This window comes from Alligator mississippiensis, chromosome 1, assembly GCF_030867095.1.
Source record: "Alligator mississippiensis isolate rAllMis1 chromosome 1, rAllMis1, whole genome shotgun sequence".
Classification (NCBI taxonomy): domain Eukaryota; kingdom Metazoa; phylum Chordata; order Crocodylia; family Alligatoridae; genus Alligator; species Alligator mississippiensis.
In genome coordinates, this window is record NC_081824.1 from 236,690,855 (window position 1) to 236,713,250 (window position 22,396).

The 22,396-nt window shown below is 42.2% G+C and overlaps 1 protein-coding gene across 3 annotated transcripts in view; it reads right to left on the reverse strand.

The window, feature by feature from the left end:
- The window catches only part of ZC3H6 (zinc finger CCCH-type containing 6), a 77,385-nt gene that overhangs the window by 6,343 nt on the left and 48,646 nt on the right, over positions 1-22,396 (reverse strand). For all 3 annotated transcript variants that reach the window (XM_059720314.1, XM_059720313.1, XM_059720315.1), the window contains exons 5-11: positions 18,726-18,847; positions 11,733-11,849; positions 10,187-10,300; positions 9,041-9,148; positions 7,649-7,902; positions 6,766-7,286; positions 6,320-6,556 (exon numbers count right to left, since the gene is read on the reverse strand). In XM_059720314.1, the coding sequence (XP_059576297.1) occupies positions 6,320-6,556; positions 6,766-7,286; positions 7,649-7,902; positions 9,041-9,148; positions 10,187-10,300; positions 11,733-11,849; positions 18,726-18,847 (1,473 nt within the window). The remainder of the gene's footprint in view (positions 1-6,319; positions 6,557-6,765; positions 7,287-7,648; positions 7,903-9,040; positions 9,149-10,186; positions 10,301-11,732; positions 11,850-18,725; positions 18,848-22,396) is intronic.

Consider the following 22,396-nt stretch of genomic DNA (forward strand, 5'->3'; position numbering starts at 1 on the left):
AAAAAGGGGGAACAGCAACTTTAAATGACTATTACAGAAATGAACTTAAGCAAGGGAATGAAACAAACAACTACGTTTACTTGTTAGTAACAAAAATGAAATGAGCATATTTTTAAGCACATAAATCCTGGTGGAAGAGATTTTTACTGTTGGTTGAAAGAGAAGACAATTGTTTCTCCTATTCTTAAATAGAGTGTTGTTATAGCCCTGATGGTCCAGGAAATGGAATCATAAGATCAAAGGAAAGCAGGACTGGAAGGAACCTCATAAGGTCACCTAGTCCAGAGGTTCCCAACCACTGGGCCATGGCCCTGTTACCAGGCCACGTGGCGGGTTGGCTGCCAGGTCATGGCATGAGTCCCCCGATCAGACCCCCATTTGTCTGCCTGGGCGAGTGGCTTCCGGGGTTATAGCTGAGCTTCTGGGATTAAAGCTGTGTGCCGAGTCAGCCCTGGGAGGGAAGCAGCCGGCACCATGAGCCCCATCTCACTTCCACTGGGCCACAGTTTACAAAAGGTTGGGAACCACTGATCTACTCCAGCTCCTGGCTCAGGGCAGGATCATTCCTGACTAAACCATCCCAGCCAAGTATCCATATCACCTGCTTTTGAAAGTTCCCAGGGCTAGAAAATCCACAATTTCCTTAGGTAGCCTGTTCTAATACTTGACCATCTTAAAAAATCAGAAAGTTCTTCCTAATCTCCAATCTAAACTCCTCCTACTACAGATTGAAACCAGTGTTCCTACTCACTCCTGTCCCCTACAGCCACAGATAAAAGCCCATTTCTATCCTTTCTATAATCTCCCCATAGCCTTCTCTTCTTCAGACTCAATAACCCTAGTTCTTTCAGTCTTTCTATGCAAGTCTTGCCTCCCAGGCCCCAATCATTTTTGCTGTTCTGCGCTGGCTGGACTCTTTCCAAGTGTCCACATCCATCTTGAAGTGTGGCATCCAAAACTAGACACAACACTGCAAGTGAGGCCCCAACAGTTCTGAATATAGCGGAAAAAAACTTCTCTTGATTTGCAAGTGACAATCCTGATGATACAACCCAGGATGCTGTTGCCTCATTTTGCAACAAGAACACACATTTGGCTCATATTCAATTTATGGCAACTGTAACCGTCAGGTCTTTCTCTGCAATACTGCAGCCTAGCCAGTCATTGCCCAGTCTGCATTTCTGCATGTATTTATTCTGTCCCAAGTACACCACTTTGCACTTGCCTTTGTTGAATTTCATTTGACGAGCATTAATCTATTCTACTCAGGTCATTCTGGATCCTAGCCCTACTCTCTAGAATATCTATGTAGAACATTAACCGACTTGGTGCTGCTTGCACATTTGGAAAGTGTACTCAATCCCATCATCTAAATCATTGACAAAGTTATTACACAATAGCAGACCCAGGACAGACCCCTGAGGAACACCTCTTAATACCGCATTAAGCAATTGATATTATGGTGGGGATTTAACTATAGAGCACCAGACCAGGAGGATGTGGTAGATGAGGATTTTTTCAAATAGCTAGTGCAAGTTTCCTATCACAGGCCCTGGTTCTCATGGGAGACTTCAGTCACCCTGACATCTGCTAGGAGGGCAATACAGCAGTGCACAGGCAATCCAGGAAGTTTTTGGAGAGTGTTGGGGACAACTTCCTGGTGCAAGTGCTGGAGTGGCCAACTAGGGCCATGCTTTTCTTGACTTGCTGCTTACAAACAGGGAAGAATTCATGGGGAATGTAGTAGTGGATGGCAACTTGGGCAGCAGCGACCATAAGATGATTGAGTTCAGGACCCTGAAGAAACAAAGGAAGGAGAGCAGTGGATTAAGGACCCTGTACTTCTGAAAAGCAGACTTTGACTAGCTCAGGGAACTCATGGGCAGGATCCCCCGAGAGGCCAGTCTGAGGAGGAGAGGAGTCCAGGAGGAGAAGGTGATTAGGAACAGTCAGCATGGATTCACCAAGGGCAAGTCATGACTGACCAACCTGATTGCCTTCTATGAGATGACTGGCTCTGTGGATCTGGGGAGACCAGTGACTTTAGCAAGGGTTTTGATATGGTCTTCCACAACATTCTTGCAGGCAAGCTAAGAAAGTATGGGTTGGATGAATGGGCTGTAATGTGGATAGAAAACTGGCTGGAGAGAGTAGTAGTCAATGGATCGATGTCTAGTTGGCAGTCAGTATCACCAAGTGGAGTGTCCCAGGGTTCAGTCCTGGGGCAGGTTTTGTTCAATGCCTTCATCAATGACCTGGAGGATAGGATGCAGTGCACCCTCAGCAAGCTTGCTGATGACACCAAGCTGAGGGGGGAGTAGTAGATATGCAGGGGGGTAGGGCAGAGAGACTGAGACAAATTGCAATATTGGACCAAAAGAAAAGAAATCTCATGAAGTTCAATAAGGACAAGTGCAAAGTCCTGCCCTTATGATGGAACAATCCCATGCACCAGTACAGGCTGGGGGCTGACTGGTTAGGCAGCAGCTCTGCAAAAAAGAACTTGGGGGTTACAGTGGACAATAAGCTGAATATTGAGCCAGCAGTGTGCCCTTGTTGCCAAAAAGGCTAACAGCATACTGGGCTGCATTGGTAGGTGTTTATCCAGCAGGTCAATGGAAGTGATTATTGCCCTCTATTCAGCACTGGTGAGGCCACATCTGGAGTACTGTGTTCAGTTTTGGGCCCTTCACTACAGAAAGGATGTGGGCAAATTGAAGAGTGTCCAGTGAAGGGCAACAAAAATGGTTAAGGGGCCAGGACACATGGCTTCTGAGGACAGGCTGAGAGAACTGGAAAAGAGAACCCTGAGAGCAGATTTAATAGCAGCCTTCAACTACCTGAAGGGTGGTTCCAAAGAGGATGGAGCTAGCCTGTTCTCAGTGGTGGCAGATGGCAGAACGAGGAGCAATGGTCTTAAGTTGCAGCAAGAGAAGTTTAGGTTAGATATCGGGAAAAACTCTCTCACAAGGAAGGTACTAAAACACTGGAACACGTTACCCAGAGAGGTTGTGAACTCTCCATCCTTGGAGGTTTTTAAGACCTGGGTAGACAAAGCCTTGACTGGGATAATCTAATTGGGGATGGTCCTGCTTTGATTCGGAGGTTGGATCAGATGACTTTCTGAGGTCCCTTGCAACCCTAATTTTCTATGATTCTATAATTGATGACTGCTCGTTTAATACAATGACCCAATCAGTTATGAATCCACCTTACACTGCTTTCATCTAGTCTGTATTTCCTTTGCTTCTTAATGAGAATATTGTGAGAGAGTGTCCAGCACCACTTCTCTGATTCTATAACTTGAAAGCATCTAGCTTCTTTACGTAATCCCTAACCTGATCTGCCATTAGTCTAGACCAATGTTCCTCAGCCAGGGTGCTGGGGGACCCTGGAGTGCTGCCAGATCCTTTGAAGGGTGCTGCAAGGTGGGAAGAGGTAAGTGAAGTATTAGAAGATAAGAAGATAAGCTAGGCAGACAAACCAGGCTCAAGCTTATCCCTGCCTGGATGATCTCTCATTCCTACTGCCCAGCCACTGTGTAAGGAGATAAGCACTGTAATATAGAAATTCACTTCTGAAATTGGATGCCACTCCATTAACAAAAGTTATGGAGGTGTGCCTTGAGTCCAAAAAGTTTGAGAACCATTGCTCTAGGTTGTTTACCTCCTTCCCTCTCTTTGCTGCCAACTGCTCTCGTCATCTGGTAGCTACCGCTATTAGTGAAAACCAAAGTAAAAAACATATTTACTACTTCAGCTTTATCTGCATCATCTGTAACTAAACTACCTTTTGCAGATAGTTTGCTCCTATGCTCTTGAGCCACTTTAAAGTCTGGCTAGCTCTCTTAGATTCCCTTTTCCCTCAGACTTGTCTCCCGAGGGACCCTGCCCACTAGTTCCCTGAGTCTGTTCAAGTCAGTATTTCTGAAGTTCACCATCCTTATTCTGCTGCTTTCTTTCCTTTCTCCCCTTGGGATCTTGAAATCCACCATTTTATCATCGTCTCACCCAAGTTACTGCTCAGAAACAAGGATGAATTGGTTGACAATGTGAAGATGAAAAATAAGTTGAGAGGTTTTCCCCCTCACTGGCTTCTCTACCATCTGTATTGAACCGTTATGTCCGATACACAAAAGGAATCTGCTGGACTGCTTTTGCACTGCTACATTTCCTTCCCAACAGATGCCCCAATAATAAAAGTCTCCCACGAGAAAGCTTTTACAGTTTCACAGAAGTTTAGGGCTGGAAGGTACCTCGTGAGATCATCAGATCCAGCCCCACTGCTCTGGGCAGGAAAGACTGCTGGGGTCAAATATCCCCAGCAGGGTGTGTATCCAGTCTCCTTTTGAAGATCTCCAGGGTAGGTGCCTGCACCACCCCTGCTGGGAATCTATTTCAGAGTCTGATCACATGATCCATGAAGTTTTTCCTTATATCCAGTCTGAAATCTTCTTCTAAGAGCTTATGACCGTTTGGATTTCTTTTCTTTGCAAAAAGAAATGCAAACTTTTCCTAGAAATGCCTTGCCCTATTCTTGCTATCATACGCCAGAATATGGCACTAAAACCATGAGACTATATACATTATTTCTATTCAGTTGTACACCTCTGTTCACTCAGCCTCTTGGAGAAAGTAGTATACAGAAATGGAATATGGTTTCCTGCTGTGTACTGCCTATCAATTAGAGCAGGGGTCAATCCAGCCAACGGATCTGGTCTGCAGATGTGAGGCTTCACTAGGAGGGGATTCCTCCCATGCTGCAGCAGCAAGAAATGGTGGTGGTGGGTGCTTCTCCTCCTCCCTCCCCCGCTCCATGGTACACTGGGAAAAAGTAGTAGCAGCTGTAGCTAGGCCTTGGCATGTGACTGCCTCCAACCCAAATGGGTCATTCTGGCCCGCAGCCTAAAAAGGATACAGACCACTGAACTAGAGGAAGTTTTATACCACCAGTGGTCCAATACTTCATAGCATAATCCAAATGTGAAGGAAAAGTAAAAAATTAGCAGAGAGAAAAATATCTTATTTTACATGATTTAATATTGATTTTAGTGTCAGGGAATGTTAGGTGAAACTTGTTAACAATGTAAAAACAACCCTCTAATCTAATGAGTCAGCTAGACAGCTTACAGGGGCAAGCATATCCACAACAAGTTTGCTTTTTTTCCTTCCTCATCTGCTCATAGGACATACCCATTACATAGATTCAAGGATTCATAGATGTTTGGGTTGGAAGGGACTGAAGTAGATCATAGAGTCTGACCCCCTGCCCTGGGCGGAACGAGTGCGTGTCTAGCTTCCTCTTTAAGACCCCCAAAGTAGGGGAGTGCACTACCTCCTTTGGAAGCCCATTCCAGATTCTGGCAACTAAGTAAGTTGTTCCTGATATATAACCTAAATCTGCTCTCTGTCAGTTTGTGGCCATTGTTCCTAGTTACTCCAAGGGCTGCCCTGGTAAACAGAGCATCTCCTACTCCTTGCTGCCCTCCTCACCTCCTGATGAATTTCTAGATGGTCACAAGATCACCCCTCTGCCTTCTCTTGGAGAGGCTGAAGAGATCCAGGTCTCTCAATCTCTCCTCGTAGGGCTTTGCTTGCAGGCCCCTAACCATATGAGTGGACTTTCTCTGAACACTCCTGAGGTTGTCCACATCCCTCTTGAAGTACGGTTCCCAAAACTGGGCCAGCTTATCAAGCTAGCTAACAATAGCCCAAAAAACTTTAGACAGAGTGACTCTACTTTGAAAAGTGACTGTAAAAATGGATATACTCTCATTTATTTTCAGAGTTCTTTCTGCTTACTTTACTGACTCAGCTGAGTAACAAATGCATTCTATTCATAGACTTACATCCACAAAACTATTACATAAATTCAGATTGCAGCAACTTCATTATTAGCAATGTCTGAGCACCAAATGTCCTAATTTATCTCCATATCCTAGGCTGAGTTTTTGTCACTGGAAGTGGCAGTAAGCATTTTTATGTTTAAACTGAAGATCTGTTATAGAAGTGATGGGAGAACCATAAATACGTCTTTTTTAAAGCTCATTTTTAGAGTATAACAACTTTTTAAACTGAAGACAACCTGTACACAGAAATCATGAAATTCACAGATAAATCTTTTATCTTTCAAATGAAAAGGAGGACTTATTTAAGAGTGCATACACGCACAAACCCCTACAGAATAAACTAGGAAAGAAAGTGAAGTTAACTTCTTCAGTTGAAATTTTAAAGGGACTGTATATGGGCTTAGTGTCATTAAAGTGTTTTCAGAGTAAGAATGGGTATGCTATATTCTGATACAGATTACACAATGTTACCTTCTTCCTTGCTCATTGTCCTCTGAACCTGACTGCTGACTGATTCTCCATCTTCTTGTTGTTTTTGACTAAGTCTCACGAAAAGGGCTTTCTGCATTGCTGGAAGAAAATCTGGTACATTAATAGCTGGTTTATGGCCTGCTTTACTGATGCAATCTGACTCACTTCCACTCTTATGTGAATCCTGAGCAATAAGGTGAGCTGGATGATCTGTAAAATCTCCATGCCATACTCCATCTGAATATACAAAAACAACACATAATTAGCTGATGTGTTGGCATTAAGAAGCCAGTGGCAAATTAAAGAACATTAACTTTGAAGCAAATTACAGGCAACCATTTGGCTAATACTTCCTTCAGTGACTGTTCTTGTATTTTGATGTTTTAATACTTCAGAAAAAAGAAATCTTTCGCCAAGGAACAAAAGATTTTAAATCACAGACTTACCACCACTGTTGTTGGTTGGCTGAAAGTTATGTACAGCTTGATGAGAATAGTAATTGTCATAGAAATCAGCTGGATTCTGAATAGACTCATAACCAATATTCTGCTGGCGTTCACCCGGAATCTGCTGATATGGTGCACCTGGTGGACAATGATTCTCTCTGGGCATGTTTACCATATGTCCTTGAACTCCTGGAGTGTTGTATGATGCACCAATTCCTGGAGGTGTTAAAGGTGGACCCGCTTGTTGTGCTTGGATAGGCATGCCAACTTGACTTTGTGGTCCTAAAAAGCCTGGTGGAACAGGCTGTAAAGGTGGGCTCTGAGGCATTGCTGGACCTTGAGGACCTGAACATTGATGATGCCCAGGCGAACCTGGGTGTATTGCTGGTCCGTTATGTCCTTGTGACATGCTGGATCCAGGCCCTGGACTTGACCCCGGATTATACATGTGCTGAGAATGTGGGTCATTTCCCTGAAATGGTGGCCTTGGTGGAGATGCACTGTTATAGAAAGTTGGTGGCCTGTGTGTAGAAAATTAAGAGGTTAAATTTTGAACCTAAAGACACTGATAATTTATTATTCCATTATCCTTTAGAGATGTCTCTTTACATTTTCTGTAGTCTAAAGTTTAGATGAAATTGATAAGAACAGATTAAGAGACCAGGTCTTGCTCCTGAATTCTGGGATATAGATCTCTTTTGGAGATACATGTTGGCAGCAGGCAGGTAGTGAGGGAATGGTGGGGGGGACACAACAGGGTGGCTGTATTAATCCCTACGCTGCTGTTGTTTGTTCCACTGCTGGAGGGGGGGTCTGGGTCCAGATCCGGCCCAGAAGGCTGAGCAAATTTGAGACCCCTACTATGGACCATTTTAAAACTTACTTTTTTCCAATTTTGTGTGCTAAATCCACAGTTGGTTTCACAACTATTTCAAACAGAGATGGAATTTTCTTGAATTCACCAGAAGGATCTTGAAAACTTTCTGCATCAGGATCAGAAAATGAGAACTGCTCTGGTGGTGTTGGTAAAAGCCCAACTCCTGGAGGTGGTTTGGGAAGAGGAACTATACCACGCTTTCTGAGCTCCTCCAGCTCTTTTTCATCTTCATTTTGTGGTTCTTCTTCTGTATTCAAAACCTAAAACAAGGAAATGTAATTAAAACTGGGCACATCTACACAAGACGTTTTACTGTGCAGCAGACTAATTTTCTGCACAGCGGAGTATCACTGTCCAGACATGTACAGCTATGAGGGCACACAAAACTAATTAACTTTGCAGCAAGGTAGTCTTGTAAAATACAAGTACCACCCTGCAGTGGCATTTTTTTGTGAGCAGCAGCACACATGTAGATGCTGCCTTGGCTGGCTGGGGCACAGGGTGCTTCAGTGTGGGGTTAGCTGGCAGGCACCCTGGGCTACGTGCTCCCCTATCTCCACATGCCTCTCTGCAAGTGGCTGGGGTGCAGCGTGCCTCAGTGCAGAGACTGCGGGCTGGCTAGCCCTGTGCTGAGACAACCTTTGCCCCAGCCAGCTCCCCTGCAGCTGACTCCCTGGCTTCCCTGCCAGCCTAGATCTCTCCAACCAGGCTCCAGGTGGTGCTCATGAGTAAATTGCAAAAAGCAATATGCTCCAGAGTTTTTTGCTCCGGGGCGCACATGTAGACATGCCCACTGATTACACTAACTATGTGCTAAAATTAACATTTCAAAGTAGCACTACATTTTACATTTAGATGTAATTCTAAACTATATCGCCTTTCTTTTGAGTTTGTTATTAATGGATCATAAATTTCCCATTACATTTTCTTCCAGGTCAATGGCAAAGCACAAGGGATTAAACCATTTCTATAATTAGGAACAGAAAATTTTAGGATGTTCATGGCCTTTGATTAGTTACTTTAAATAGTGGAAGAAAATAAAATGTTCTAAAAAACAATTCAAAAAACAAATCAGTGCCAAAGAAGAATGCATTTAAAAATAAGAGTACAAGGATGTTGATGAAGAAGAGGAGGCAGAACGGAGTGGTAAGAGAGGAAAAAAATGAAGGGGAAAAAGGAGAATATGGTGTTGTATGTAGTTACAGAGCCAAACCTTGTATGTAGCTACAGAGCCAAACCACAAGGATAGGATTTTCTAAGTGAACTAGGAATATTAAATATCACTGGAGCTGAGCACCTATCTCCCCTAGACCCCTTAAAAATTCCACCCTAAATGTAGACCACCTGCCTACCTCTCACTAGAGGAAAAGAATATTTGCTTACTTAGACATTACTTACCTTATCCAGTAGTTCTTTTGTTTCTGCAGTTAGTGGAGCATGAGAAAATTTACATTTATCTCCTTGATAGCATTTTGCTCCTGTATGATAGAACTTGCAAGGAAATTCATGTAAGCAGAAACTATTAAGGATTCTAACAAATAACAAAATCTGATTTGTATACGTTGGAACAATTTAACAAAATTAATTTTCAGATAGACTTCAACTGCTCCTGAATATTTATCTTCTCCAGAATCATAAACTAAACAGTACAACAAGCTAACAGTTTACCATTTAATTTTCTTTGATGCCACATTAATAACTGATTTACTTTATCACTCTACTTTTGCTAAGACTTTAAGTACTGAAGTTAAAAATCAGAAGTCTCAATTCTTCAATAAAAAGCCACATAGAGCCCTTAAAACAAGAAAAATAAGCTAAATCTATTATAAAAATGCATTTAACTCCCCAACTCCCCAAATCATCCCCCTGCACCTAGCTTTAAGTCTATTAATCTTTTACCATATGTATTAAGTCTATCAAACTCATGGTATTAACAGTTTATGACCACAGGTACAATTTGTATAACAAATTACACCTGTGGTGTAAAATGCTTTCAAATCAGAAAAGAAGTGTTTTACATCTGCTTTATAACTATCCCGTTCCTTCTGTGGGGTGCCAAATAGACAGGCAATGTTTTTAAAAAACACTCATTTTTAAGAGTTCTCATTTTTAGTCTTCCAATAATACCATGAAGGAACCAAGATTTAGTAGTATATTATATATTTTTGTCATGTAGTATTGCTTTTCATAAAAGCAAGAAGTAATTTGTGGCACAGGAAACTTGTGCACAAACTAATACTCAGATTTTTTTTGTTTTTATATAACAAATTACAGCCCTCAGAATAAGATCGGTAAAGAAACCATAGAAGTCTGTAACTACAATGGAATTTGTAGGCGCCTTTTTGAATACAACTTTTCTCATGTCCAAATTCCCATCACTGGTTGTAACAACAATTAAAATTCTGCACAGAGACTGTTTACAGCATATCACAGTAAAGTAACTAAAGGAAAAATCAGATTATGATAAATGATATAATAATATATTTTATATTTATATAAAACTTGATTCAGAATTTAATTCAAGTATAGTTTTTGCCAAAGGATATTATGCATATAAATGCAATTTTCTCCTTTGGTACAATAACCCTGTATGTAAAACTTGCAGATCTCCTTTTTCTTTTCTATTTCTGCATCATGATCAAATTTACATTGGTCTCCCTGTGAACAATGAAAGAAAGAGAGAGAGAGAGAGAGAGACAGAGACAGAGACAGACAGACAGGTGGACAGAAAAAGGTTATTAATTCTAAATGTTGACTCATTCCATTTCATATTCTAACAAAGCTTTCATCATTAGCCTATTCTGAGATTTTCTTTAATATCATACATACAAATGTTTATCAAGCATGTCAATTTTCCTCAAATTCCAAAACCAACTGAATAAAGAGGCCATTTAACACAGAATAATGGTTCTATGTCAGCACTCCAGAGACTATGTGCCAGTGGTCTGTGGAGAGATGGCTGGCCACAAACTCAAAACCGTGGTTACAGAAGTTCCATGCACTGGATACATACAGAAGTTCCATGCACTGGTTTAACCTAAATAGAGTAATACTACGTAGTAGATCCAGGTTTATCTTAAACTGGGTTCTGCAATTTTAGACTGGTTTGTGTGCATGGAACTTCTGTACAGTTACAGGTTTAGACTGACTGTTGGTTACTGAGACCAGATCTGTAAGCATAAGGTCAGCACTGGAACGAGTCAAGTCTAAATCGGGCAGCCATTCTGTACCTAATTTAACCTCCCCAAATGCCTATACTTAGCCAAAGAGACAAATACAGTTTACAATCACGAAAACACGTAAAATGGCAGGCCTCCAAATTCATAGTGAAACTAGAAATAAGTAGCATAAAAATATATTTTTGACACAGAAAAATCAGCCAGTAGGCAAATATTGATTATTTTCATAATGTGTTTCAGATTTCTATGATCCCTCTTATAACTGATTCAAAGATTAGGTTTGGTATCAGAGAATTACACTGCGTTGTACTCTGAATTTCACAATGATGCAGCAGCACAATACAAAATCCCTATGCAATGGCAGGCTATTATGCTATGGATTAAAGCATCTCCTCCCTGCTGCTTAACATCTCTTGACTAGAAGACGACAGCAGTTTTGCTTGGGTGCTTCTTTTAAATATTTGTCCTTCTTAAACTGAAGAAAATACTCTTTTGTCCACAGTTAAAGCAATGCTTTTAATATGTCTCAAAATCTATAATACCCAAAAGTAGATTTTAAAATTCAATCTATTTACACATTGCCTCTGTCCAAAATAAGCATACATGTATATAACATATTATACTAGTGCCAAATGTTAATGCTGCCTAATACACAGCTATATTTATTGTACATACTAGTATGGAAACAATGGGTCATTTTTATATGATATTAATTCCTTAGTAAAATGAGATGAAGCCATTTCCACCCCCCTAGCACTTTTCCTAATATTTCATTTATCTATTCTGGCAAAGAATATTAATGCAAAAAAAAGTAACATGAAAGTTTTCCTGTTATAAGCTAAACAGAAATGGAAAGTCAATCTTTTTATTCTACCTCAAGTGATACATAATGCAGGAAAGTATGTATTTACCTTAATACATCTCCCCTCAAGAAAATATTTACAAATTTGTTTTCCTTTGTGTTCCACTGTGTGTTGATTTATGAATTCTTGACTCATATTCACCCATTTCTTCACTGGTTTGCCGTCCTATAAGAGACAAGGCACACATTTTTATGTGCACACACTATTTACACACTGAGCGCACTTGAAAAATAATTACAGCATTCTCAGCAGTTGTTTTTTCAAAATGGAGCATAACTCTCAAATATAATCATTGCACATCATGGTTTCAGGCCTCAGTACAGACTGCTGTACAAAGTTCAAAAAAGAGCTTCTTTTCTCCTATAATATTAAGTAAAACTAAACATGCACGTATCAATTTTTAGGGTGGAGATGGTAAGCATTCTGTTATAAATACAACCAATTTAGAAGCTTCTTTCTAATATAATGAAGATTTGTATATCTCAGTTTAGGAAACCAATGCAGGAAAAAATAAATCTAGATTTGCTCTGCATAGGATAGATATTGTATTTCTTGTAATAACTGTTTAAACTGAACAATGTGCTTCTTGGGGGAAGGGAATGAGTGGGTTTTGGGGACAGGCACAGCCCTCAAATCCACAGATTCTTCTTTTATGGAGGTAATGAATGGAGGCAGGGAGGGATGGGATGGAAGGCTGGGTTGAGTTAAGTTGGGCCACAGGGGATGCTCTTCTAGATGAGGCAGGAGTGGGTGGGGTGAAGTAAAATGTTTGGAATTTGGAGACGCTGGGGAGGGGTTGGGCTGATTATGCTACTGTATTTCATTTTTTCCCCTCTAAGTTAGTTTCTCTTTTACTGTAAGCTGCCCCAAAAAAGCTCAAGAAAGGGCAGCATATAAATCTAATAAACAAACAAATAAATGCATTCATGAACAAATACATGAATAAAGTATTCCAGCTGTATTAACAGCTTGTAGTCAACCAGTAGGAGTCAAATCCCAACCCTGATATGAAGATCCCTTCCAACATATATACTAAAGTAAGATGTTAGTGATGGTATTTTCATGTTAAAGAGGAAAATGAGAGATATGATTCTATGATGGAGATAGTGCTAATGAGGACTTCCTTTTCAGATACTGTCCCAGTCTCAGGATCTTCCTCTCCAGAGAGAATATTTCCTAAAACTCAGATTATCTGTTCCCACTTCTTATCCCAGATTGAAAATAGTCCATGAGGCCCATTGCAGAGCTGTCCCCCTCACTGATGGAGAAAGGTGAATGCCCACACCTAGATTAGGGGAAGCCTAGATATTGCGTCCCCTAATATCACCACTTCAAAGACTATTCTTCTTGCTTTTGGAAGTGCTGAAGTGTCAAGAACCTAGGTGCACAGACTCTGGGCTTTCCCTATAGCCCCGTGCTTTAACAGTGAAGACCACACACATGGATACCTCCACACACACTTTCATGTCAACCAAGGATTCAAATGCATGAAGAAGTGCACTGCATTAACGTCCTGGAGCTTCAACTGAGATTAGTGCCCCAGTGGGTTAATTTCTATACAAACAAGACGATGTCCCTGACAAAGAGAGTTTATATTCTGAATAGATAGAAACACAAGTATTTCTGCCTAGTTTTTACAAGTAGCCATGAGGAAGCCACTGGGCCAAGGTCATATGGGTAGTCTGTAACAGAGCTTGGCACTAAACTCAGATTTGCAGTTTGCAGACTACTGCCATAAATGCAAGGTTACCTTGCCTTTCAAGCAGAAGGAACTGTCCAGTCCTCTTGTACCAGTCTCTTTCACCACATTGCATGTCTTCATTCCCTGCTCCTCTTTTCATCTTATTTCCTTTTTGCCCTTACCACCCCTGCACAAGATTAGGCATTCTCTTTTCACCCAAAGATCTCACTCTCTGCAGCAGCAATTTTGCTTTCCCATTTCTACACATGTACTTTGGGGGCTGGTGGTTTCTGTCCCACTCAGTGACAGCAGTATCACTATCTTCCAGGCAAAGAAATCTACAGCAACTCTCTGACACAGGCAGACTGGGAATATGTAGTGGCAATACCAGATCCTGCCTTCTCCCCCCAGTTAGAAGTAGTATTCTGATTGCTCAGGAACCCTGACACAAGCCCACAGAGAGGGAAGAAGAAAGCAAACTGGACATATGTTATGAACCTGTGAAGTCCATTGACTTTACAACAGATATTCTGATGCCCCTTCACATGGTCTCTTGCAGAAAGTGGCAACTTGAAAGATGTACTTATGTAGATTTCTTTTTTTCCCCGTACCTCTACCGTATTCTGGATGCATAGGATTAGACCACTGTCCCTGTTCCCAAGCTTAATGTAGTGGGTGAAGAACCTTCAAAGTTACTTCGACCAGACAACTGAAGAAGAGGAACTACAGGAACTGCTTAGGAATCTCTAAGTGTGTGACACACTTTGTCAGTTCTCATGGTGGATGGCTCTGAACCCTCAAACAAAAGGTCCTCAGCAGTATTCTGGACCTGCCTTAGGAAAATGAGACCCGGCAGCCAGGACAACCATCCTACAGCAGCTGCCACAGCCATGGACGGCAAGGCATTATATCAGCAGCATTTGGGACCACACGTAGGAAAACTTTACTATTACTTGGCCCTCAGCAGCAAAGGCTTACTACAATAAAATCCCTATTATGCGGCACGAATGGAGAATGGGGGATGCTGGGTATCTAAAAATGGTGGGTACTTGAGAAGCGCGGGTTTTTAAATGGACACGGAGCGGGGGGGGAGGGGGCGGCACACACGGAGCAGCGCAGGGTGGTGGCTGGCAGCAGAGACTTCCCCCCACACCCCACGTCCGGCCGGCAATCCAGGTTAGTAGAGTGTTCTGGATAGTAGAATGCAAGATAACAGGGATTTTACTGTACTACTGCTTATATATACAGAAATAATTTCCAGCAAGGAATAGAATAATAATTATTATTCTAAACTGCAGGTTGGCAGAGAAGTAGGTTTCTTCCCAATGAGTTAAGCATTTTCACTGTGAAAGGAAAAGACCTGAGCTGCACATCTTTTACCTGCCATGCCAAATATCTGGATGTATGTTATGAACCTGTGAAGTCCATTGACTTTACAACAGATATTCTCATGCCCCTTCACTATGGGCCTAATTTAGTCTTTCACCAAAAGTCAATAGAATTCTGTCAATTTAAAGCAAGAAAATTCCCTGAAATTACAGAATTGAGTGGACATGGGTTTAAAAAAGTTAGCACACTACATATGGCATGGACAAACATACATCTGGAGCAGTTTCAAAATGGGACGGGGAGTCACCAGTCTGGACCATGCAGGAGCTGCTATGCTGTAAGAGTTTCAAGTGCACAAGCCTACAGTGATACAAATGTAGCAAAAATGCTCATCTTCACATAGGAGCAATTTTATTACTTTTGTATCATTTGTGCACATGTAATTGTTACAGTGTAACAACTGCTGCACATCCCTTTCACTCCCCACTTTTTAAACTGTTCTTAGTACACATTTGTTTATTCTGTATAGAAAAGCACCATGAAATTGATCATAGAGTCTTACTTCCGAAAAATATAATGTACAAGAGCATATTTTCAAAGTACATTATTTTAAAACTAGTAAACAGTGCTTTGGATCAGAAGCTTCTTCTGGCTGGCTGCCTCTGAGTTGGGTAGACTCTATGACCCATGAGCCAGTTCCAGCCCAGAGCCATTTGATCTAGCCTGTGGACATGGGGTTTCAGTGACAGAAACTTTCCCCATGCTGCCCTGGGGAGAAGTGGCAGCAGGAAGTGCTTCCCCTGTGGTGCCACGGGGAGAAGAATCATGCTCCAGAATATCATCTTTCATTTGAACGTAATCAAGACTGCATACCTTATGAAGATAACTAGAGGTACACTGATATATTGGTGGCATGAATATCGGATCAGCACTGATAAAAGGAAAATTAACATAATCGGCAATCAGCTTTTTTTGGCCAGTGTAGCCAGTAATGTCACCAATAAATGCTGCATGCACACAGCCAGGAATGCAGCCTGGCAGCTTGGAGAGCAGCATCCAGCTGGTAAGTCTGGGGGATGGGGGGACAGATTGAGGCCCCCATGGGGAAGGAGGGACGGAGTGGGGTAGGTGCTGCCCAGCTGGGGCAGAGCATGGGACAGAGCTGTGGATGGCTCCTCTGCAGGGTATGCGTGTGGGGGTGTGTGTGTTGCACGTACTCCCAGGGGAGGCATGTACCCCCCTGCCCCCCACTGCAGGCTTCAGGCTGGGGCTGTGCCAGCCTCTTCTTGGTGGTGTGGCTGGATTGGGGCTGCGCTCAGGGCGAGGTGGCTATGGGGAATTTTGGGGTGGTGACAGCTCAACCTGTACCCACTCCCCTCAGCACCAGTGCCACCTGCCCTGCCCCAACCCAGCCCCCAACCAGGAATAGACCAGCACAGCCTCTGGCCCCGAGCCCGCCCTCACCCCGCTCACAAATCCAGGAGGTACACGCTCCACACTGTCCCTCTCCTGGGAGCACTGCAGCAGCAGGGAGGTGCTCCCTCCAACCCCCACCTCCCTACCCTATATGCCCCTTGGACTAGCCACCTGTGACTCTGTCCCACTCCTGGTGGGGTTGCATTCATTGCCCTGGCTGTGCAGTGCCTGGCCCTGCGCCAGTCTCTCCCTCACTGTGGGAGCCTCAATCTGCCCCCCAAGTCCCCCCGCCGACTTATTGGCAGGAAGCTGCTCTCCAAACTGCCAGCCTGCATATCAGCTATTGGATCAGTATCAGCCAAAAAAATCTTGATCAAATGCACCTCTAAAAATAACCTCAAAAATGGGAAGAAAGTGTAAACTGTTGATGACTCTATAAAGTAATGCCTGTTGGTGAGTGGACCTGCTTTAGCCATCTCATTCAGGGTCCCCCACATTACATCTGTGTGGCCCTGGAATTAGTCTTTTCCTGGTATACCAAAGAATTCAGCATCTGTTATTTTACTGGAGCCCAGAGCTCATCAGTTTCTGTTTTGTCTTCCTGCCCTACCTCTTAATCAGCACCCTTCTCCACGAAAGTGAAGTAACTGGGGAGAAGCAACTAGACAGAACAAAATGCTCCCCCTTTTCCCTACCAAGCACAGGACACGAGGAAAAATGCTACAGCTGAGCACTCAGAAAACATCACAACCACTGAACTGCAGATAACTGAGCCACTTCGAAAACAGAGCAAAATAATACTTTACAGATACTATGTGCTAGGGTCGGAAAGGACCTCAACAGATTGAGTCTGACCCCCTGCCAGGGCAGGAAAAAGTGCTGAGGTCAGATGACCACAGCCAGATGCCTATCCAGTCTTCTCTTAAAGACCCCCAAGGTGGGGGAGAGCACCACCTCCCTTGGAAGCCCGTTCCAAATTCTGGCCACCCTTATCGTGAAGTTCTTTTTGATGTCTAGCTTAAATCTGCTGTCAGTTTGTGATTACTGTTCCTTGTTACCCCAAGAGGCGCCCTGGTGAACAGAGCATGATTCCTTGCTGTGCCCCGCTAATAAATTTGTAGGCAGCCACAAGATCACCTCTCAGCCTTTTATTGTGGACACTGAAGAAATCCAGGTCCCTCAGTCCCTCCTCATAGGGCTTGGCCTGTAAACCCTTAACCACAAGAGTGGCCCTCCTCTGGACTCTCTCAAGGTTATCCACATCCTTCTTAAAGTACAGTGCCCAAAACTGGATGCAGTACTTCAACTGTGGTCTGACCAATGCCGCATAGAAGGGAAGTATCACCTCCTTGGATCTATCTGTCATGCATCTACTGATGCATGATAATGTGCAGCTTGCTTTGCTGATGATTTTGTCACACTGACGACTCATGTTCATCTTGGAGTCCACTATGATTCCGAGATCCCTTTCTGCTTTTCTGCTGCTGACAGGGTCATTTCCCAGCCAGTAAGTAAGCTGGATAGTTTTATGCTCTAGGTGCAGCACTCCGCATTTGTCCTTGTTGTACTGCATCCTGTTGTGTTCTGCCCCCTTTTCCAACCTGTCCAGGTCCTGCCTTCAATCGTTTCCTAATCTCCAGTGCCTTCACTTCACCCCACAATTTAGTATCACCCATAAACTTGGACAAACTATAATCCATTATAAAAAATAATCACTGCTTAATTGCATGCTAATGAATATTTGTCTAATGAACCAGTCGTGTGAATCCTTAGCTAGGAAAGGAATAAAAATCAACAATATTTCATGGAGATTTAAAAACTAATGCTGCTACCAAATTTGGTCTTACTTTGCTGCAGACTGTAGTAGGCCCCTGTACCTATAACATTTTCTTGATAAATATATTTATTCTGGTAGCTAATGTTTATATGCTTTTAATGTTTTTATTTCTCATTTATATTTATGTATGCCTAGAGTAAAAAGCATAGCATGCCATGCAAATGATAAAAAAATTTATCCTATTTTATTCAAGGTTTATGCTGTTCATGTTCATTAGTTTTTCCTATTCATCTGTTCTTCTGCATCAAGTCCATATGCTACCACTCAGACCACTCCCCATCAGAGTGCCAAAGTACTAAGAGAATTTCACACAAATTGATTCTCATTTTCACAACTTGTATCTGAAGAAAACTGAATAAAATCCATCAATTTTAGATGAAAGTGAACAAATGTTGTGAAAAGGCTTATCTTGTTGGCTGTAAAACCCTACTGAATTGGTTCTTTCAAGACAGCCACCTCCTCAAAATAAATTTAATCTACTTAATTAAATGAAGTTTCATTTAACATCCTGTTAAAAAAGGGAAGTTTATAAATCTCTTGCTGGTATTTCTTCACATCTTTCTGGGCTTAAAATAGATAAGGAAAGTATGCATTACTTTAGACTATCAAGGCTATTTTTTACAAATTGACAGGCCAGAAACCTCCTATTCAGAAAGATTCTGTACTAGATTCTGTACCCAAAGAAAACATGCAAATCTATACATAGTTACTTTTAACAATGGAGTGTCACAGTGTTTGTAGACAGACATATTAAGAGTTTAATGTTAGTTACATGTACCTCTTGAAAGCCATCTGATCCTTTATTGGCCCCTCTTCCCCTTCCACGATCTTTGCGCTTCAATTTCTTCTGAATACCACGCCCTCGACCAACATTAAAATTATTACCCCTTTGTGCTATACCTGAAAAACATTTAAAAAAATATTTTAGATACCACTTAGGGAAAATACTACTACTTTCAGAAGGGTTTTCAGTATGGCTCCCTGTTTAAATGACAACAGAAAGTGAAGGGGTAATGGATATATTTAAATATTAGCAAATACAGAAAACACTAATGGAAATTACTTGCTTTTCTTTCTCTACATTAATGGGTGAACAAATCCCTAAATATCACCTTGAGTCTTGATGTGGCATGTATGATTTTATTAGTCAGTTAAAATTTTTTGAAATTATCTGAAATTCTTGAAGTATTAACCTGGATGGTAAACTGCACGCATCATTTACTTATTGTAAAAAGTCATCTTTTACAATGTAAAAGTGCTGGCACACCATTTGAGATAAACAAACACCTGTAGTATTTCATAGCTGGTGATCTACCAAAAAATTGCATTTTAAGCTCTGAATTGTTTATCAACAAAACAGACATAACACTGGTTTCCTTTAAATATCACTCTTGACATTTAAAGAGTATGTATAAAAAATCACTAACATTATCTTTATATACACATAACAAAACAGAATTTTCTACAACTACAGAACTCTTTCCTGGATGTGAAACAATCCCTATAATTATCAAACAAAAAAAGAATTGCCTGTGAACACCAAAACAGGTGAGAGTAATTTACAAAAACAAACAAAAAAACCCACGGTGCCACATCTAATTCTTTCTATTGGGTGTCTAAATGCAATCCTGTAATTTGTTCCAGCCTTTTAGGATAAGTCAATGTGCCAGCATATTTCTATGTGGAAGTGATTTTTTTCAGTGAAAATGAGTAAGATAAAACTTTTCCCTGCTGTAATTGATGTCCCTGAAATTTCATCTTTCCACAAAATGTTCCTGTTATTTTATTTGCACTGAAGTTGCATAGGAATACTGAAACAAAGGGCTGAAAGGGTCCTCTTCCATCACTGAGTTCCAATCCCCCTGCTACTGTAGGAAACTATGTTATATAATTTCATTCATAAAATAATTAAGTTCTATGTTAAAACTAGTAAGGTTTCTTGTCCCCAACCATTTAACTTAATAAGGGTATTCCAATGGCAAAAATAAAGTAAACAAAACTGGCCTAACAGCAATCTTTATGTCCCCTTCATGATCTTGATATGCAAGATGGATGGAAGGAAAAAGAGGAAGAAGCAGCAAACGTTTAAATGTGCAACTACAAAGACTGGGGTAAAGCAGGAGAAGAACCAAGGTGTTAATTATGAGATGACTGTGAGGCTAGAAGAAGTTAAATGACAAAGGGAAAAGGTCCATAAAGTACACATAGATTTCATAGACATTAGGGCTGGAAGGGACCTTGGAAGATCACTGAGTCCAGCCCCCTGCCCAAAGGGCAGGAAGTCAGCTGGGGTCATAGGATTCCAGCAAGATAAGCATCCAATTTACTCTTGAAGGTGTTCAATGTAGGTGCTTGAACCACCTCTGATGGCAGGCTATTCCAGACCTTGGGGGCTTGGACAGTAAAGAAATTCTTTCTTATGTCCAGCCTGAAATGGTCTTGTAGTAGTTTATAAACGTTTGACCTCATCATCCCTTGGGGTGCTCTGGTGAACAAACATTCCCCCAGATACTGGTGGTCACTCCTGAGAAACTTATAGGTGGCCATCAGATCACCCCTGAGCCTACACTTCTCCAGGCTAAAGAGCCTCATAGATCTCAGCCTGTCATCATAAGGTCTGTGTTCCTGACCTCTGATCATGCGCGTGGCTCTTCTTTGCACTCTCTCAAGCTTCTCCACATCCTTTTTGAATTGTGGGGCCCAAAACTGGACGCAGTACTCCAGCTGCAGCCTCACCAAGGCTGAGTACAACGGGAGAATGACGTCCCGGGATTTGCTTGAGAAGCATCTATGGATGCAAGCCAGCATTCTGCTCGCTTTACTAGCCGCAGCATTGCATTGCAGGCTCATGTTCATCTTGCGGTCAATGATGACCCCCAAGTCTCTTTCTTCCGTAGTACTAGCCAGCATAGCACTGCTGAGCCTATAAGGATGCTGCAGGTTTTTCCTCCCAAGGTGGAGAACCTTGCATTTTTCAGTGTTACACACCATCAGGCTCTTGTCCACCCATTTGCTGAGCCTGTCCAGGTCAACCTGGATCGCCCTCCTGACTTCAGGTGTGGATGCTTTTCCCCAAAGTTTGGTGTCATTCGCAAACTTGGCCAGTCCGCTTCTGACTCCAATGTCCACATCATTAATGAAGATGTTGAACAATATGAGTCCAAGGACAGAGCCTTGGGGGACCCCACTGGTCACAGGGCATCATGACGATTGACTTCCGTTAATTACCACCCTCTGGGTCTGACCACGGAGCCAATTTCCCAGCCAGCGGATCGTGGTAGGCCCAAGGCCACAATCGGCCAGTTTCGCCAAGAGGTGATCATGGGATACCAGATCGAAGGCTTTTTTGAAGTCAAGATATACGACACCAATCTCTTCCCCCTTGTCCAGGTGATAGGTCACCTGGTCGTAAAAGGAAATGAGACTGGTCAAGCAAGACCTACCCGCAACAAACACGTGCTGGTTATCCCTCAGGATATTGGCGTCAGCCAGTCCGTTAAGGATGGCCTCTTCGATAAACTTTTCTAAGATCTTCCCCAGGATAGAAGTCAGGCTGATGGGCCTATAGTTTGCCGGATCCACTTTCCTCCCTTTCTTGAAGATGGGCGCCACATTGGCTTTCTTCCAGTCTTTGGGTACTATACCAGAGCGCCAGGAGTTCTCAAAGATCTGTGCCAGAGGCTGGGCTATGATGCTCGCCAGCTCCTTGAGTACCTTGGGGTGTAGATTGTCAGGGCCAGCTGACTTGAAGGTATCCAGCCTCTCAAGGTGTTCCTTTATGACTATTTTACATTGTCTGAGAGTCAGGATGCAAGCTACTATGAGTCTGTGAGTTGGGGGTGGGGTGAGGGGGAGATTTCTAACCATGACATAAGGATGCTCCTTGAGTTAGTGTCAAGACAGAGTAGTTGTTCATTCCCTTTGTAAGGAGGACTGCCATTGTAAATATGCAATGGCGGTCATGTGTTCATTAGCAATACAGAACTGTGACCAAGAGGGAAAGGTTATAGCTCCACAAGTCTCAAAGTAAGAACATGAGACTGAGAGAGACATGGCTGTACAGGAAAGAATACAAACAGTACAAATATTCTGCAGCCAAAGTAATGCAGAGGTCAGCAACTACCACTTTTAAGCAACACTACCTCTACTAATACAAAACATTGCAAGTTCTTGTCTCCATCTCCTTCCACGTTGTTACCATATCTGTTGCTGGACTGGATGCACTTTCTCTTGAACCCAATAGCCCTGTTACTGGCCTCTTAAAAAATATACTTCTTTCAAACTTTCGTCCATATCTGCTCCTTGACTTCCTTTTGTAAACCCCCCCCCCCCAGCCAAACAAAAAAACCCTCCCCGCACCTTCCTCTTTTATATCTTATAATTGATTCTTTTGACTTGTGAACTTTATTAAAATGTCTCTTGTCTAGATCAAGCATATTCTGTTTTTCA